At 39.1% G+C, this 20,889-nt stretch overlaps 1 protein-coding gene across 1 annotated transcript in view; it reads right to left on the reverse strand.

Moving 5' to 3' along the window:
- Positions 1-2,679: 2,679 nt before the first annotated feature.
- Cpe (carboxypeptidase E) overlaps positions 2,680-20,889 on the reverse strand; it is a gene marked incomplete at its 5' end in the record, with an annotated part of 109,789 nt that continues 91,579 nt past the window's right edge. The window contains 6 exons of the mRNA XM_010629900.1: positions 2,680-3,483; positions 4,963-5,081; positions 7,457-7,556; positions 12,966-13,105; positions 15,337-15,519; positions 16,740-16,857. Of these exons, the coding sequence (XP_010628202.1) occupies positions 3,385-3,483; positions 4,963-5,081; positions 7,457-7,556; positions 12,966-13,105; positions 15,337-15,519; positions 16,740-16,857 (759 nt within the window). The remainder of the gene's footprint in view (positions 3,484-4,962; positions 5,082-7,456; positions 7,557-12,965; positions 13,106-15,336; positions 15,520-16,739; positions 16,858-20,889) is intronic.

Genomic DNA, 20,889 nt, shown 5'->3' on the forward strand with positions numbered 1-20,889 from the left:
CATGGGAGTGCATGTTTCTGGACCTCTACTGACAGAGAGCCCGAGTTAAGAAAAAAGAGTTCAAGACAGCAGTTAGAGGCATGGAGAAAAAATAAGAGGGGGAGAAGAGAATCAATTCTGAAACCAGGAACAAAATGTTTTCCATCCCCCCAAAACAGGGGTCCTACAAAGTACCTGCTGGGCAAGATTTCAGAGTTGCTGCAGACCAGCAAGTGCTACCTTTTGGTCTTCACTGATTCAGACAGAAGCGTTGCAGATGTTGTCTTGATCCTGTTCTATCACTGTGTGTTGAGCATGAGGGGTACAGAAAGCCCGCCTGTTTAATTAATTGCTCTCTGGGGTTAGGAGTGATTACACACAGAACTAGTATAGAGACTACCATAGCATCCCTTGCCAATCCCAAACCTGAAAGTGAAAGCCATGATTTGTTGTAACTCCCTTGTACATCGAGTTTGCTACTTAGAAGAAGGAGCATGGTTGTGTTGGCAACCAAGAAGGAGCACGATGGCAGCAATGGTGTTGTTCACCAAACATTTTGGTTAAGCAAGGCTGTACAACTATTATGAATTATGAGCAGAAGTGACTCCAGTTACCTCTGGGAGGAAGACAGGAGATGGAAGGGAAACTTGAGATGGCACAGCCACAAGGTAGGAGGGGCCTACACCTCAGTTACTGCAGGCAGGGAGAGCGTTGAGGAGCGTTTTGAACCTGTAGATTTCATGCAAAATAAATTACTGTTAAGTTAAACCTCTGAGATTCGGGGTTACGTCTTATAGTACTGTAGTCTACCATATCCTGACTTCTATAAACCTCTAAAAATCTTTTTTTTTTTTTTTTTTTTTTTTTTTTTTTTGGGACCCGGGATCAAACTTGGGTCCCTGTGCTTGCAAGGCAGGCGGTAGAACCACTGAGCTAAATCTCCGGGCCTAAAAATTTTTTTTTTTTTTTTGTCCCAGGGACTTCCTGCTGACCTACATCCTCAGCACACTATATTTTATATTTTGCCAAAGGGTCTTACCAGGTCATTAAGTTGGCTGGGCTCCAATTTGTGATCCTCTTGCCTCAGCCTCCTTGAGTGCTAGGATTCAGATGTGTATCAATATGTCTAGCAAAGAAACCCTTTTAGGTTCTCAGAGCTCAGTCCTGCCCCCATTATTCTCCTCACCGCCAAGTCACTTCTCTTTTGGAGCCCTGCAAGAGATTTCAACCTGGTGTCTATTATCTGCACAGTGGCAGCAATGATGTTTAAAATGTAAATTAGATCGTGTAACGGCCTAGTTTAAGGACTTTCAGTGATTCTAGGAACAAAAGCCTAAATCCTCAATTCCAGCCTGTAAGATCCTGCAGGACTTTTTTCCTGGTCTACTTTCTTGGGTTTACTTCCACCTCTTACATCTCTCCTCTCTGCGTATTTTTTATTTTTAAGTTTTCCAACAAGCTACAATGAGCTACCCTTGAGTTACGACCAGCCTGAGATGAACAACTTGAGTTATAACTGGAATTTTAATTTTAACTTACAGCCAAAGTTTTCAGTTATGACCCGAATGACAGTTACTGGTGCTTCTAGGCGGTCTCAGATATAGAATTAACCCTTCAAGAGTTCTAGAAGGGACATTACAACATCCTTTCCCATGTGGAGTTAACTGAGAAATCCTGGGTCAGTGTCTCTCTCTAAGGACACTGAAAGCTGTCCGTATATAGGAAAAACACTTTAAAGGCTGTGTAGAGGAACCCGAGCTTTCAACTAACCAACTTGAGTTACAACCAGCCCTCATGAACAAACTGAGTTCACAGGTCAAGGGTCCACTGTATGTTCTTTCCTGCTGCAATGCTTTTGCACCTTTTGTTTCTTTCATCTGGTGGAAACTATTAGATTTCATAAAAGTCCACATTCTCCTTACCTACCCACTTTGACTGAAGGACTACATTTCCCAGAACCCTTTGCAGTCACCAGGGAACACAAGTCTAGGCGTAGGATGTGAACAGAATGATGTACATACTATTCCCAAGCCTGCTGATGAAAATGCCTCCACATGCTTCATGTATGTTCCCCTCTCCCACTAGCTACATGACAATGACCACTAGTGCAAATGTGGTGTGCACATGTAGAAGATGGCAGATTCTCTGTCAGAATAAGTCCCAGAATGTGGTCACAAACTATGAAGAAAAACCACTTCATCTTTCTGTCTTCTGTCCAATACAGGTACCTGAGCAAGAACTACACTTCTCTTGTAGTTATACCCTTATCCATTTAGGGGTCTGTTGCAAAAGTTGCACAGTTTTACCCACTCATCTTTTAGGTCTGAGCTTCTATGCATTAAGACCCTATCCCTGACTCCTTTCACCCAGTCTAATTTCAGTTGCTTTGACAATTCTTTCAACCCACATCTTATTCTTATTCTTTCATTTTACTCATCACAATGCATAATTACATATGAACTGTGTATATTTATTTAAATTCTCTGTCCACAATTGATCCATAAGATTCATGAAATTAGAACCTTTCATCCATCACAACGATACACGTAGTTTGAATACTGACTGTCATACAGCAGTCCAGAAATATTAAAATGTAAGTGATGAACAAATGAGACACCCTTATCACAGAAATACTTTTTTCAACATGAGACCACAACTTTACACCAAACGCCATACAGAATTAAAGTATACACCATGGAGTGTTGTGTTTTTTTTTAATCTTTATTCATTCAGAATGCAATTCTGGGCCAATCTACAACCAAGAGTAAACCTGAACTCTGAAGTAGTGTTAACAGACTGATGACCATAACACTATTGTCCCCCTAATTATTAAACAGCTCACTTCCCATTGCATTCATAAAACCTCTTGGTAAACATATACATTTTCTTCCCACCAAAAATGCATTATCAAGATCATGCTAACACAGCTAATCGACACAAGAGACAAGTGACAATTTATACTGAACTATTTAATTCTTGTAAGAGAGAGATCACAATGCCACGCTATAAGCTGTTGACTTCTTCAGTGGCATTCATTATATGACACTGTAACCATTACATTACAAGAACTTCACTAATTTTTAAAAGCTAGAATTACCCAAAACATTCTGTATTGCAAATAATACCTGGAATATTGGATTTGAGCCTAAGGTGGCAAGATTACTTAGCTCTTTTCTGAAGTCCTTCATGTAATGTATGTAGGGAAATGAATGCTATATAAGACAATGAAGTAGGACAAGTTCTTATATTTTTTTACCTAAGAGTCTATTTAAGTAATGTTGATTAATATGTAAATGATTAAAAATAAATCAGTGTTAAGTAGTAACTGCAAAAAAATCTAAAATAAAGTGGCCACATTACATCATACTACATCACATAGATTAAAAGCAGCTAATTAGAAGCCCTTTAAAAATTTAAAGTTTCAGACATCATTTTCCACCATTCCATTAACTCTTCCTTCTCCTCTTCTTTCCTTTCAGAAAATGACTCCAGTTCAAAATCAACCTGACAAAAACAAATCAAGAATATACTATTATCAAATTGTGTATTTTTAAAAATACAAATCTTTAAAATGAGAGCAGTGTTAGGGCTTAAAGAATAAAATCAATCCAAGCACCTGAATTAAAGTAGATCAGAAAAAAAATCTCTTGTGATAAAAAATAAAATAAAATTCAAAGCCACTATGTTTGAGCTCTGCTTCAATCTAATAGCTTTAAAACATAGCGCAATAAAATTCCTTGTTCCTGCCTATTTCCTTCATAAAAATATGTAACATAATTTTCTGCCTTTGACTATTTCATGAGCTCCTCCTTTACCCTTGAATTTCCTCCTACAAGGTGGAAGAATACAAAATACAGCTCAGTGCACTAGAGTCCCAGTCCACAAGGTTCTGCTTTCCAAAACTATAAATGTGTTAAAGAAATTGACATAACTCCACCCCACTCTCCTTGTGAACCGGAGGGTCAGGTCTGCAGGAATCCACACACTCTGCATGGGGCAAAGCTGAATGTGCAGCCCCAAACCCAGTCCTTCTCGAGTCCCCATTAGAGATGGAACTAAGAGTTCCTTGATGTGGCCACCTGAACCTTTGGCTACCTTAGAATGTGGTAACATGGACTACATCACCCAACTACAGCATGGCAGAAAGACGCACCAGCGAAATAGTTGAGCCTTTTCCAACTTGTTCCTAGAGATACTTTTTTCCAGCATTTGCTTGCCCAAAGGTACTTTCTGATTTTAATACATATCCATCCCACATACACACACTTGTCATCAAAATCAAAATACTGGTTTTAAAACTCCAGAGAGTTTGTTTGCAAAACCAAGTATTTGTACTCCAAATTTCAAGTACATAGAGAAAAATACAATAAAATTTTTTCAATAAACCTTTTGATTGGAATTCTTACAGGCCATCCTGTGTATAGTTCCAATAATACAATACAAAGATGATAGCAAAATTCTGCCCTGAGTAAAGCGTACTATCATTGCCACTGCTTTCTCAACAAAATTAATTATATCCACTTAGATCAGCTATAGATTTTGGTAGTGCTCAACTTATCATATGTTTGGAATAAATGTTTGGCTAATGCCCAAATTTTATCTTCAGGCATTACTGATTCTTTAAAAATACTTCTTGTATATGCTAGGTGCTAGAGATAAAAAGTCAATTGCAACAGAATCCCATTTAGAGTGAAACTGAGGTTAACAAATAAAAATTTAGTACCTTTAAATTTTATTGCAAATCTCTTCAAAAACCAAGAAAAGATAACAACTCTTCATGTTGCATGGCATTTAATCATCAATGAGACATTGGTCAAGTTGTTTAACAATCTTGGGCCTCAGTTTACCCATCTGTTAAGTGGTAATAATAATAATGGAAACTACTCGTGGGGTTATTATGAAGTTTTCACATGTCACTCAAATATACTTGGTAATGGTGGGAGCTGATTATTATTATAGTCCTTAGTTACTGTGATTACTTACCCCGACAGCAGGGCTATAGGGCACTGCCACTTTCTTGGTTATTGCCAGGTAGCCTGGAGCTGAGGCTGTGAGTTTATAGTTTCCAGGTACAAGGAGTCTCCAGTAGTCACCATCCTTTGCTGGAGGAAAATAAAGCATCAAGTTACACTGCAGGCACAGAGGCAAAACGCATAATTGTGTGATCTAAAGAATACCCACTGTAGCTCATTTCAGCTTCTTTGAGTTCTTACTTTTAAAGTATGTACATGGGAAATTTGATGAAATTCTATCAGAATGTGAAGCTTCCAGGTCTCATTTCTTAGAGCTGTTTTACAGATATTAATGTTAAAGCGCCCAATAAGACTTCTAAGACACAGATCTTCCACTCATGTCAGGAGTAATACAGGTGAAAAGAAATATAAAGCCCTAAACAGTGAGGTCAGAATATATGGCACTACATTTTCATTCTTGACAGAGGAAGACCCAGTGATCTAAGAATCTACATCAACGTTTCACAAAGTATGGCCCACTGGTATCCTCATCAGAATTTAGATTTCTAAAGATTCAGCCTGGAGTGACTTCGAGAAAGTGCATTTTCAATGATTTTCTGGAGAATTAAGAAGAGCTACGCGTCCATCTCTTTCACTTTCCTAGCTGCCTACCTAACCTAGATGGGATTCCATAATCCGCCACTTACCAGTCTTGTGCCTGAGTCTTTACCTCATTTGTTTTGTCCTCTTGCTCATACACATCTAAAAAACCACCAACCTTGGATAATCTCCAGCCTTCTATGCCTATTTCCATGTGGCTGCAAGGAGCTTGAAAAAACACACCCATGGTGGTCTGTCTCTCATTCCTGAACACCAGCCTTAGACGGGTTATGATATCTTTCATCTACACCTCACTAGTCCATTCAACCTCTCATTTTCCTAAATCGGGGCCTCTCAAGCTTAGGAACCTAGCAATAACCTAAGAAACTTGGTAAAATGCAAAACCTGATTCCCTAGCTCTGGGATAAGGCCTGAAATTCTGTATGTCCAACGCTCAGGTTGATGTTAAACTGGCTAGGATGGACCACACTTCAATCTGAAAGGTTGTGGTAGACAATTCATGTTTTCTCCTTTTTACTAACACCTCTAATACATCTTCATCTCTATAAATGTTTCAGATTTTATTTCGCTGAGAAAATAGATACAATCAGAAAAAAATAGAGGCCCGCTGCCCTCTATTTTTCCAATCTACCTCTAGCCTACTTATCTCCTTTCCCCTAGTGCCACATTATCGTCTGTGCTTGACGGCAATATTTTTGGAAAGATTGGTCACTATTCTGTCTCACCAGCAGCTCCCTTTCTATTGCCTCTTGGGCCCCCTCCAATGTGGCCATCAACACTCACTCCACTGACACCGATATTGTTGAGTCTCCGTATTGCTGATCCAATGATTCGTCACCAGGCTCATTTTTACGCTTTCTGTCACTTCCACCCTCTTGAAAGCCTTCTAAACTTCCAGGATAACACAACTTATTTTCTTTCTACCTTAGAGTTCCTCCTTCCTGTTGCTACTTCCTTCCTATTATCTGTCCTCACTAAACTGGACTGTCCTAGAGCCCACAGCCCAGGAATATTTCTCCTACTTCTTCCGGAGGTTAGATTTCTCCCCGCTCTTCGCCTTATGGGAGGCAGAGTAAACAGCATTTTACAGCACAGCAGGATTCACAGAGAACAGGTTTCCTGTGCCTAAGGGTTAAGGGGAGGGAATCTTGGAAGGGATTCTGGAGTGTTGCTTGGGAAGGATGCTGGTGCTTGGCGAGATATTGACAAATATTTGTTAAGTGAATGAATAAATGAGGTTTTAGAGGGGAAATCTTAAAGGCAAAAAAAAAAAAAAAAAATCCAAGCTAGAAATATGGAGGTTTAACAGGAACTGAGAGATATATACCTCACATTCCCCAAACTGAGAAAATGAAAATGGGACTTTATACCCGGACAGACCTGCCTTGATGTCCCCCCTCAATCCTGTAATATCCTGTTCCACCTTGAGTAACTGTGGGTTTAAGGATTAAAAGAAGAAACGTTTTAGAATTCCTACGCACACAGTTCACAGGGAATTACTTTCTTTTCTACTTTTTGCGCTCCCTCCTACTGTCCAGCAATTCATAGCATTAGCTCTGCTCCTGGAAGGTCACTGTCCCTGCTGCCTCGCTTTCCCTTTACCCAAACAGCCGCACACTCTAGGGAGGGGACTGCATCACCTCGCAGCCTGCAAAACAGCTGAGGAAAGGGCGCCCCCTGCTGCACCCCGATTGCCACATACAGCAGCAGCCCCGAGTCTGCCTGACTTGCTCTGAGGCAGGAACCTCTTTACCTAGATCACAGCTGGGGCAGAGACTGAGGAAGGAGAGAGGAAGCACTCAATTGCTTTGCCTAAATAGCAGAAGAATTATGACTATGCTTATAATTAAATATGATCTTGGACACAAAGCTGAAGCCTCCGGATCACAGCCAAGAAGACCCACCTGATATGACATCATGGTCTATCCCTTCCACGGAGACAGTCGCGTTGGCAATTGGGTTACCTCGAAGGTCTCGGACGAATCCTTTAACTCCTCGGTGTATCTGTGAAGGTCAAGAACAACCAAGAAACATATGTTTCATACCAGGCATCTCTTCATTTTCTAATAAAATGCGACAGATGCCTGCTATTGCAGAATCAAAACACACTCAAAAGCTAGTTTATTTTTGTGTGTGTGTGTTCTCTTTTCTTGGCTTTTTCTCAAGAAGAGAAATGAGAAGTAACCTGAATATTGATATCCTGTTCTGGGTCAAAGGAAGACTCTGAAGCACATTCTAAATAACAACAAAAAATCAGGGCCAGGGATTTAGCTCAGTGGCGCCGCCACCTGCCCGGCAAGCACAAGGTCCCGAGTTCCATCCTTGGTACCCCCCACACACAAAGAAAAACAAACAAAAACTGGCATATTTATAAAGTTTGACTTTCAGCACATTTCTGTATGACCTCTCCCTCTTTTAAATACAGATACAGATATAGGCATATACCTTTCATAAGAGATACATTTCATAAATGATATGTGTTTCGGGAAAGACAGTTAACAGGAATATTATGGCTCATCCTGGAGGAAAAATAAATACTGTCCCTACTTATGTATTAAACCCATTCGGGAAATAGCTGGATTGAATATACATGGCATGAAAGATTAGTGAACTTTGTAACTGAAAATTGGATGCTGAGTTAGAAGGAAAGTGGAAGAGTTGCTACAGGGAATAATACACTGCATTGAGAGGCAACACCCGTGAGCTACTGCAGTATAAACTACAAAAGCAGTTTTTTCTGAATTTTTAAAAGATACTTCCTCTAACTCCACATGTGTTGAAAGTAACAGAGAGTAGCTCCAGGTCTCTATGAAAGTACACCTTCTGGGATATCGAACAGAAGTCACTAACTGAACACAATATCCCCCAATCTCCCACCCTACCAGGCCTCCAAACGTGAACATTTTTTGATACTGATGATACTTGACTGTTTCCCTATTGAAAGTAGAATAAATCTCAAGTATCCTTTCTTCATCAGAGAATAAACTTAGCAGTGAGACAATGTTTTACCAAAGAGATGCCCTGGTTATCAGCATAGCTTTTTTATTTAAAAAAAAAACTCTATAATTCTATAAAAATAGCATGTATTGTTCCCTAAAAACAATTTTAAAATGGTAAAAACCTTACTACACGTAGTACAAACTTTACTACAAATAGTAGAAACATTACTGTTAGAAATAATGGTCTGACATGGTGTATGCCTGTGATCCCAGCAGTCTGGAGGCCAAAGGTCTTACGTTTCATTTAGTAGTGAGACCCTGTCTCAAAATGACAAATCAAAGGGGACAAGGGGCCTGCAGATGTAGCTCAGTGTGAAGGTTCTAAGTTCGACAGCCAGGACCACAAAGGAACAGAAAGAATGATAATTTTAATCACAACCAGTATAGTGCAGCAAGAGTGAACACATTTCTTAAAAATATTTAGAACCTAGAGGATCTCTAACATTTTTCCAAAATGTATTTATAAACTAAACGACCAAAATTGAAAGACTGAAATGTATTTAGTGGAAAACAAGTTAGCTTTCTGAATGAAAAGTCATTCAGATCTGAAAGAAGAGTCATCCCTGATCTGAAAGAAAAAAATGGAGGGGAAAAATGATAAAAGATACTTAGAGAGGGCACTGGACAGTAAACCAAAGAATAAAATACAAATTTGTTAACTGGGGCCAAGATTTTTCATTGAGAACTGTTCAACAAAATCCAGAATGATCTTAGCTTGCAAACGGAATTATTTACCTGCAAGTACTTTCTTCATCCTGAGTCACAGTAATCCTAGTATCATCAATAATATAAACCTTCAAGAAATGAAGGCTTCACATTCCCTCAACACTGGAAACAAAGTCGGTACCTCAAAAACACAGTTCATCTGTGTTAGGCACAAGTACAGCCTAGTAAATGTTATGACTTCTCTGACTTTGTAACCAGAATTTACACTACACTACTCAGGTTAGTAGTCAAATAAATAAATGTTTATTTGCAATCTGTCAATCATGGCAACTTTTTTCTCTTTTCATCATTCTTTAAATTTTATACCTTTCTTTACTCTTTTTTCAGTGGGCAAACTGCACGATAGTAATGAATCCCAATAGAAGCGTTATGAGCTGTCATAAATAACCTGGAGTTCTGTCTGAATCACCGTCACTTGATGGCTTGTGCAAAGGAAACCACGACAGCTCAAATTTCACTCGTGACTTGGGGAAGCTGTTTTACTACATTTGTCATTCCTGTAATAACCTCTCTCCAGGCCTCAGGACATTTCAGTTTCAACCAAAGCTAAGAAGGCATCCAGAAGATCCTTCACGCTTGCTTAGTTCTATTTACATCAGTGGTCTTTAAATGCTTGAGTACTTTAGTGTCACCCCAAGCTCCCTTAAAGTGGAGATTCTTCAGAATCTCAGAGATGCAATAGCAAAATAAGACCTGTAGATGATTCCAGCACAGCTGCCCGTGAACCATTCTTTGAAAAATTGTTTGAGAATTTTGAGACTAGACTGTTCCGTAGCTGTTGAATGGGAAGCCCCTCTTAGCAAACTATTTACTCTAATTAGCTTTACAATTCTCATTCCTGAAAGCATCTCTTTAAAACTCTGCAAGAGGACTGGGGATTTAGCTCAGCAGTTCAGTGGCCGGCCTCGCAAGCACAAGGACCTGAGTTCGATCCCCGGTACCAAAACAAAAAAACAAAAACTAAATAAAACTCTGCAAGAGATTTCCACTCACCCAATTACAGAATTAGATCGTCTAATCACTTGTTTTCCATGAGTTGTCAACTAGTCCATGCTTAAACTCTAGGCCCACCTGTTCAGTTACTAATCAGTAAGCACTGCTGTGAAGGAGACAATGCCAACAGAATTTCTGTCAGTCTTCACAGATCTTCCATCGGCTTTTGATTCCCTAAACTGGAACATTCTGTGCTGCGAGCTGCATGAGTGCTCTGTACAAATACCACCCTTCCTTCTCTACATGGCAGATGCCCTAACACCTATGCCAAGTCAAGGGTGATCATGAGACTCAGCAGACAGAGAAAATTCTCATTCCAAGTGGCTTGAAACAGGACTGTAGAATGTCATCCCTCGTTTTCAGCCCATTTCTATGACCAGATGCATTAGATGCATGCTCACCCAGAACCATACATATGACACATGTTCTCCTCTTTCCTGGTGGCACAAAGTTGTGTTTTATTTAATTTATTGCAATTTTCTCAAGAACTGAGACAACTTATGCAACAGCTGAAACTGTTTGTTAATTGTTGATCGGGATGATGGCCATATTGGTGACTATAGTAAATACAGCTCTGAGCCCTTTCTGAACACCCACAACTGGGTTTAGGGACCTTTCTGTGTCCACTCGATGCTTCTTATAGTTACCCTTGTGTTAGCATTTACCACCCGCTTTTGTGATAAGGTAGTCACATTTCTGACCCACTAACATGAAGCCTTCTGCAGGAGTTCACTATTCCCAGTGCTCCAGAGAGTGCCTGCAACATGAAAGGAGCTCAGTGTACTTTTTTAATGTGTAAAGTATGAAGCATTATATTAGGAAGGCATTCATTGACATTCATGTAAGAAACACACCGAATAACCCCATCTTTCTTTCTCTACCCCAAAATGTGTTTATTCAGTTAACGTCTTGAAACAAAGACAGCTCTACTTAAATAACTAAAAGGAAACATCCTGTGAGGTTCTCACCAATATTCCAAATTAGTCTTAGTTTTTGTTCATGAATGATATCTTTATGCCAACTTGCAGCAAGAATCTATTGATTGAAAAAAGAAGTACAGAAGAAGTGTTCCTTAGTCAGGACTCATCATCAGTACATCTATTCCACGGTAGTCTCTGGTACTAAGGTGTCACATAGATATGTGACATGTGCAAAAGAATTCCTATTAATTGTATTTTTTAAATAAACTGGTTGTGATTTTAGTGTATGTGTGTATAAACAGTTAACTTGATTTAACAGCATTTGTTCACGTCAAATTAGTTTAACAAATTAGTCTGGACAACCCACTGGCACATGAAATCAACATCGCTCTACTTGACTTCAGGGGTAAATGGCTACATCCAAAATAGAATCTGACAATGGTTAAGGCACTGCTTGCAAAGAATGACATCTTGAAGTCTTTCTACCACGACGGCCCAGTACCAATGTCTGCTATGGAGGGAATGAGACTATCCACAGGCATCTGAGTGGGTGAAGCATTCTAGTTTAGCAGATTGTGAGACATATAGCAAATTCTACAGAGATCCCACTGGAGGGACAACGTAAGAGACTCTGGTCAAGATCTAGCATTATGCATGAGAAGCATTGTAACAGTGACCCCAAAACTACACAGCCTTCATTAAATCATGATAGAATAGCTTCGGGCAAGTGGTTGAACCTCTCGGAGTCCGGATTCTTCATCTTTAATTCATAGATGATAATGGTGGCATAACTTTCCTCATAGGGTTGTTGTCATGAGGATTAAACACACGATGATTACATGGAAGGCAGTGAGAACAGATCCTGGAAAGGCTAAGTGCCCAGTCAATGTCAACTATTGTTGTGTCCCTGAGGCTAGGGTGAGACAATGAGGCACACAGGGCAGAGTTTCGGGAACTGCTGTCTGGAGCACAACCCCTCCTTGCATGACCCTGAACGTGAATTCTTCCTTGCAGTTTGTGCCCGATGCACCTTCCTCACTCCTGTCCAGCACTGCCTGAGACATCTCATAGGCCCATCCCGATCAGGCGGGGAGAGGCTCTCAGAGTTTCCCTTGCTTGGAATAATATTTTGTTATGGCTCATGTCTAGATGCCCCCACAAAGCCTCATGCAGTCACAGGTGCAGCTTTTCAGAGGTGGCTGAATCTAGAGTGTGTGATTGATTCCTGGGGCGGTGCTAAGACTAAAGGGGTGACTATGAAATCAGTCCCCTGATTGACTTGGCAGCACTCTAATTCCAGTGTCCTAGGTAGAATATAAAAGGGGCAGAAAAACATTGCTAAGGCCCCTTGCTGGCTTTGCTAGCTTCTGCCCACCATGAACTGTTTCTCCTCTGGGATGCCCGCCCACCTGCCTGCCTGCTGTGCCACCCTGCCTTGGAGCCAGCTGATTATAGACTGAAACTTCTTCAAACTGTGAGTCTAAATAAACTTTTCCTTCTTTAACTTTGGGTGTCAGGTATTTTGTTTCAGCAACAAAAAAAGTAACTAAAACATATACACAGATGAAAATAAAATTGTGCCTCAGTTCACAACCTTCCAGGGTAAGCAGTAAATGGTCATGAGCTACAAAATCTATGACAAATGAAAACCTAACTGATGCCTATTTCCTAATAATGGCTCAGATGGATTCCCCTGCACAGGAGTCCTCTTCAAGGACCGCTGTATACAAGATTTAAATGCTTTTAAATCTTTTGCTTGATGCTAGATAGTTTACCTGTTCAAGGTAGTTAATGAGGGAGTTTTTGTTATCCTCCCAGTAGCTCTTCAGAGTCTCTTCCAGTGGGAACTTTTCACAGCTAAGCTCCACTGTGATCTCAAAACAGTTGCTGCTCAGGTAATTGAAGTCTTGCATCCCTGCCAAAGCACCAGTGGAAAGTCAATATATGCACATATGCAGTATATGAATATCTCTGCACTCTACTCAGAGCTAAGCAAAAGACACAACAGTGCATTTGGGGGAGCCTTTGGGAAACCATAGATATATCATCTACCACAGGGGATCAGAAAACACACTTGGGCCAGCAGTGCTCTGAAAGCACCATCTCTCTCAGGTTCTGAAGCAAGGACTTAGCTTCATGCATTGCTCTTGCAGGATGTGAAAGCAGAAGCCATCCACTTTGCACACTGCTGTAATGGGGCTCAAAAGGGACTACAAGGTGAAAGTCCCCATCCCTGCAGACCTATTAAGAAAAGTACATCCCTCTAAGGGTACCTTTCTATCAGAAAACAACTTAGAGAGTCATGTGAGATGATCTGGTACACTACTCTTCACTCTGACTGGTATCAGAGGCAATCATAAGATCTCAGGGGTCTTGATAACATACTACATATTAATGCAATAATCACTGAGTAGCTACCACTCATAGGACATGTTACTAATACTCAAACTTTACCAGACAGAAGATTCTGCACTCACAACTTGAATCTGATCCAGCTTAGTACTGGATGCTCTTAGTACCCACCACCTACCTGTGTTAAGATTTTACAGCTGGCCCCTCTTTCCTTCTGAAAGAAGCCCCCTGAATTAAGAGATTACACATCCCATTCCTTACCAGCAGCATAAATCAATGGCTAACTGACAGGCAGCCACCGAAAGCTAGTTTCCTGGCCCAACAAAGAGACAACCTTCCTGTGAGTTATGCTTCAGGCCCTGCTCCCAGGAGCTCTGGCCAAAGCTGGATGTTGCCCGAGGCCACAACCATCCCCAGATCTAACTTTGTCCTTCCCTACTTCCCTTATTCCCTACAGGGCTTTCCTAAAAGAGTGACTTTTTCTAAAGAGTAATTCCCAAAAGTTACAAACATCAAAATCACTGTCTAGGGCTCTGCTTCCAGAAAACTTGGCTCAAGATAGTGATTTAATTCACTATAGAGAGAACTGAAAAACCATGAAAAAGGTATTTGGCTGGTTACTGTGGGACACAATCACTAATACTGTTATTGCAAATATTACTACCATCAGTATTGTACTAATATTGATATTATTTACTTGATATTATGTAAATGATACACTATTTATTCCAAAAGTTAACTCCAATGGACTTACTAAAGTTTTTATATGAGCAAAGGTATAAAATTCCTTCCCATCTGATACATTTGACTTACTTACTGTATATCCTAAATCTGACATAAATCTTATTTCTCAAGTTATAAGCGGGGGGAAAAAGTATTAAATCTGATCTGGTCAAGTGTAAAATATAAACTAAAGCAAAATAAACACATACCAGAAAAAAACAGGAAGAATATTTTTCTCAAGGCATAATGCAACAAAACTAAGCAAATCTTAACAAATTCCTATAATTACATAGGGCTGCCACTGAGCTAACTTTCTCTCTTGTTCCCACATGAGCCACAGAAAATTTTTGTTAGGCAAAGAATTTTTTTTTTAAAGTACCAATATTGTCAAATTTAGCTTCTCATTCTTGGTTGGGACAAATATTGTGCCACCCTAGTAGTGGTCCGCCTGGTTATAAAATAAGAGCTCTGTGGGGTCCATGTTCGGACAGAGGGTTGGAGAGGGCTGTCTGATGGCTGAGGAAGGTGCTTCCTCCCGTCACGGCCCTGCACATGGCTTCATCCTTTGCGACTCTGTGACAGGTAAAACCCTGCCTGACCTAATAATGCTTATTACAGTAGAGCATACAAACATATAAACTGTGTCAAATAGCACCCTACTCCATCTTCTTAAAAAAAGAAAAAGTGCGCACACTAGGATGCAGTCAAGGCCACAGCATACCCAATAAAATATGCCTTTACTTACAGTAAAACACGACTAACCAATAATAAGGATACGATCTTGTTGCATAAGGTCTGAACTTAAAAAGTAGGGTAATTCATAATATTCAATTTCTATTTCCCCAATGAACACCTTTAGTTGGTTTTCACTTAGAAACCTGCTTTTTTCAAATTAACAGAAACTAAATTATATATTATTCCCGTATAAAGTTAACTTTAAGAAGTACAGGTTTGATCTGCTTCTTTTCAGTAAGACTGAAGATTCTCCAAATGTAAGTCACTCTGTGAATCCTAAACAGTAATCACAAAGAAGCCAGTATCACATCATCAGCACGCAAAACGGAGACTCACCCCCAGGCACACTGTACCAAGCCCCACCATTGGTCGTTCCGTCTACAAAGCTACTGTCGTCATCATTCTTGCGACAAGGCGGCCGATTGGGATCCGACATAGCCGGGTTATAAGAAGAGTACGAACGAGCCAAGCTTTGGAAAATGGCATCATCCGGACAGGAGCTGTACTCATGAGCACTACCTAGGAAACAAATCCACAACATGAAAGAAACTGACACAGGAAAAGGCAACTCCTCGTTCTCTGAAGAGTGATTTGGTACCGAGCTCTTGCGGATCTATTTTTCAGCTACGTCACTCGCGGGGAAGGGGAGAAAGTTTACATCCTGAAAAGTTACCCTCAGATTTGGGGTCAAACAACTCCTATTTCTGACACTAGAAAGGAGAGAGTGAGTAGAAAGCACATTGTATTTGTTAATTGAAAGCTTCACAAGAAAAAGTGATAAGGTCGCAGCAGTGTAGGCCTGGAATAGCAAGATTTCCATTGTGAAAAACTTCATTTAAATAAAATGCACCACTTTCAACCTTGCAGCACCACAAAACACTCTCACACATATTATACAGCACTTGGTTTTTTATTTTTATATCCCCTATGTATATTACAGAAGTAAATAGTGTCTATTTGATACTGTACTTTCTTATTCCTGTATTACAAAATACAGGAATAAGAAAGTCTGGCCCAAGTTCCCCAGCTATTGATGAACCACAAAATTTCAACATATGTTTACGATATTGTTTAAATAAGTTGCTTTGAAATCTCAAGGTTTCCAGTATCTAAAATTATTGTCCTGTGTTTTTACAAAGAGCTTAATCTTAATGGCCTCTAAGAATGGATCCAAAGCAGGAACTTTCCTGAGCAACAAAAACTGGATACAGCTGGCATTCCCTGACATCTAACTAAAACTAGTTAGAGAAAACCAAACTACCAATTTACACACACACACACACACACACACACACACACACACACCAGCAGAAGTGATCCCACTGCATAAATGTGAGCTCACCCTGAGATACGTGCACGGATTTGCATGGACCCTGACCCCTCATCAGGGTGATCTCCATTGTTAAACCATCTTGTACACAATGCTGCATAATTTCTGCTATAGTCTCTTCATTTTCCCAGGGTCCAGGACTGACCCCAAACCCAAGCCTATCTAAATGTTCTATTAAGGTTATGTCTCTCTTCTCACCTAAACATTGAAAAAAGTTACAATTCCTTCCTGCCAAGTAACTATACCAAGATCACATGAAATAGTTGTAGGATGTCTTTAAACAAATGTATTTCCACAGGCAAATTCACTTAATAGCTGCCTCTTAGAAGAATATAACAGAAATAGTCTGATAAACTTTGCTACAGGAATCATAAGCACTAAGCCACAGAGAAGCAGGAAGGATACCTACCACTCCGCGTCTCATCATATGGGTAATTGGCCACCAGGTCTCCTCCGTGGAGATTGGCAGAAAGCACAAAAGGAATATCCATAATCCAGTGAATGACAGCCTTCGTCTCAGGAGCAAGCTGTAGTAAAGATTAGAGATTTAATTTTATTTTGATCAGTACGTGTTCGCAGGACACAACGATTACTTTCACTGTGGGGAGTTAGTATATGTATGTAACACATCTCAGTTCTTACATCTTCGAATCTCCTGTCCTCCATCCCCTCCTTCATTTCTTGGTTCCCTTCTCTTTAGCAAAAGATCTGTGTCCCTGTTTCCTAGTATCTTTTATTTTGCTCTCTGATTTATGTATACTTTGAGTTTCCCATACAAGAAAAATTGTGAGATATTTAAGCTTATGTGTCTGATGCCTTTCACTATTTAGCTATGTCTCTAATTTCTCGTTCTTTATGGCTGAGTAGTACTCCATTTTATTGAAAAACCACATCTTCTTTATCCAGTCTCCAGTTGATGAGCAACTGGGCTGTTTCCAAGTTTTAGCTATTACAAGCTTCACACACATGATTTTTTTTTTTTTGAGACAGGGTATCACTATGCACTTGAGCCTGAGCTGGAACTCACTGTGTAGCCCAGGCTGGTCTCGAACTCACAGTGATCCTCCTACCTCAGCCTCCCGAATGCTGGGATTACAGGCATGTGCTGCCACACCCAGCCACAAATGATTTTATTTAGCACCAAAATATCCCCATTTTACAAGGAGGAATCTGAGACCTGGATACTTTAAATAACATTATCTAAATTCACACAGCTAAGAATTCGAAATCCTGACTATGAACCCATAAGGCCTATATTATTTTTAGCATACCAGCTTTACTGTATCAAAACTATCATATAGACTACTCATAATTGCAGAAAAGTGTAATTTAGAATAAGGTGTTGTTAATGGCTACCAAAATACATTAACAGAAGAGGAATAAATTCTAGTGTTCTACAGCACAGTAAACTGCAGCTTACAACAATTTATTGTATATTTTACAAAGAACTAGAAGAGAGGAGTCTGGAGCTTCGCAGCGTAAAGAAATGATAAATGTTCAAGGACATGGAAGTGTTAATTACCCTGATTTGATCTTTATAGTTTTTATACATGTATTAAATGATCTCACTGTGCCCCAAAAATATATACAATTATTGTGTGTCAGTAAAAGAAAAAGAATGGCGTGTTCTTTTCCTTATCTCTTTGGTTTATTTTATTATTGCTACAAATCAATGCTCACTGTAGAAAATACTGAGGAGCAAACAAGCACAAAGAAAATTAAAATGACTTCAAAATTTTACCATCTAAGGATACCCACTGCTAATATTTTCAAGTATCTTTTCAGTTTTTCTCTGGTCCACCTACATAATGTTTTTAAAGTGATTATTTACATATTATATTATATACTGCCTTTCTTTGTTTTTCTGAACAACAGATAGTAAATATCTTTCCATGTCAATGAAAATATATTAATGGCTGAGTATTATCCAATGTCTGGATCTGCCATTCATAAATGAAAATAGTAACTAATATTTATTAAACACTATGTGACACACTGAATTCTCAGACCCACGCTCTGAGATTGTGCCCACACCGCTTCTCATTTTATTCTTGTTTAAATTGAAACACTGAGGAATTATGGAACAGCATGAGACAACATAACTGAGTGTACTCAAGCCTGGACCCAAACCCAGCCCTTCTGGCCCCACAGCCACTGCACTAGGACTGAAATTCTCAGCTGTTCCACCATGAACAAGTTTTAAATACCAAGAACACCTCTATAGCCATCCTTCGTGCATATCTATAATGTCCTTGGGGAAATCTCAAGAAACAGGCTGACGACTAAAAGCTAAGCACATCTTTAGCTAAAGATGTTTAAATAAAAATTCACTTTTAGCCAAAATACTTACATTTTAAAGATGTATTTTTAAATGCCTCCCCATAAAACACAGCAATATACCCAGCAGCATCATATTAAACTCTCTCTCTGATCACCCCTACAGTGCATTTATGTTTAAAGTTTGTCACTTCAGTGAATGACAAAGTTCATTCCATTTATATTCTTTGAGTAATAAAACTAGAGCAGTTTCATGATCATTTTTATTATTTTGTGACATTTACATATGTTTTTATATGCTTTAGTTGATTTTTATGTTGAGATATATATATATCTTCTTATTGATGTGCAATTGTTTATTTAGGGAAAGCACTGACTTCTACCATATATTATAAATATTTTTCAAGTTTGCCATGTGCCTTTCAAATTTTGTAACTAAAATAAAGACCATTAATAAGATATTTATGTTAAGAACAATAACGCCAAATCATAGGTTTTTTCTTTGTAGTCTTTTCCTTTGCTTTGTATGTCATTCGCTGGCTTACTATCTAGTGTCCAGTCTCTATAGAAGGAATTTAGAGTTCTATGCCCTTCCAAACATTCACAAGTCTTCTACTACTAGTAGTCTTCTATTAGTTCCATTCCTTATATTTTTAAATAATTGAATACACATAGAATTCACTTTGATCTATGATATTAGTAAGATGGATTTCTCTCAATCCCATTATAATTGAATAACCCATTCTTTCCACATTGATCTGAAATAGGTCTTCATTATATAATAAATTATTTTACATACTTAAAATGTGTCTAGAGTTCAAATTGATTTAATAAATGAAACATACTTTAAATTTTGATGAAAACAACTTAAAATTACTAATATAGGAAATTAAATCAAAAAGTTCAGCCAGGCATGGTGGCGCACGCCTGTAATCCCAGCACTCAGGAGGCTGAGGCAGGAGGATCACTGTGAGTTCGAGACCAGCCTGGACTACATAGTGAGCTCCAGGTCAGTCTCAACTACATAGTGAGACCCTGTCTCAAAAAAACAAGCTCAGTAATGCACATTTTTATGAATTTATGATTTTAAGTCCATCACCAACATGGCACTAACATTATGTGTTAGGTTTAACATACATTCTTCTATACAATACTATGTTCAAAAGTATTTCTTTTACTGCTGAATTTATTCTCAGTCCTCTTCCTTGTATATCCCTCACCTCTTCTGTCTCATCAAACCTACTGTTTATTACTGACAAATACAATATTTCAGTAAGTTTAGAAAGGGCAAAAATCATTGTAGTTTGAAGAATCAGTGAGGACTTCAGGAAGGAGGTAGAATTTCAACATGTGTTGGAAAGAAAACAATAAGTATTAGAATAGAAGGAGGAGAAAGAAGTTAAAATAGCAAAGAAGAGAAAGTACACCTAGATATTTGTGGGAAGGGAGCAGAAAGCTTTCAAGGTAAAGGCTTAGTTTTAGTGGGGCTCAGGAGGCAACAGGCACTACCCTGCATTTATTCCTTACATGAATGTGTTCAAAACAGGGTGCATAATATGCTGCCATATATTCACAGACTGATGTATGCGTGGAAAATAATTTTGGAGGATACACATAAAAATGTGAATAATAGCCGCAGAAGACCACGGGCTCTTTTCCTTCTTATTTATTTGCTTTATCTCTTTGCTTATAATAATAATTTTATCATATAAAATATTTTAAATATGCTCTGAAACAAGCTCAAAGACTCGGGTCCTTGAGCTTATGAGACAGGCAGCAGAACCACTGAGCTAAATCCCTGGCCTCAAAGACACAGCCTTGAATGCAAAACGTTGCATAAGGCTAATAGGTTTGGCCCGTTGTTAGTTTTTATATCATACACTACTGCTAAAATGCTTCTACTATTCTCTTCGAAAGCAAGCAAGTAAATTCCACAATTTGATAAAGTGACTTTCTCCTTACCTCTGAATAGAGCCTTGTAGGCTAACTAAATGCCAAGACTCTTTGTGTGCCATAATTACATATTTAAATTATCCACAGAGGGGATCACTCTGAAGCACCCCAAAGAGCTAGGCCCCGATACACTTGAACATCATTTGTGACCTATCTTTAAAACTTCCACTCAGGGACTGTAAGTCTAACTCGAATGTCACTCTCTAGAATTAGACGGCTTTGGCTCTTAAAATATATTGAAGCTGTGTGTATTCATTTTCTTCCCAACTCCAGGCATTAAACACAAGTTTAATTACTGGGTGCATTTTAATTCACAATGTTTTCAAGCA

Source organism: Fukomys damarensis, unplaced genomic scaffold (genome assembly GCF_012274545.1).
Source record: "Fukomys damarensis isolate Sample0158 unplaced genomic scaffold, DMR_v1.0_HiC HiC_scaffold_18, whole genome shotgun sequence".
NCBI classification, from domain to species: Eukaryota; Metazoa; Chordata; class Mammalia; order Rodentia; family Bathyergidae; genus Fukomys; species Fukomys damarensis.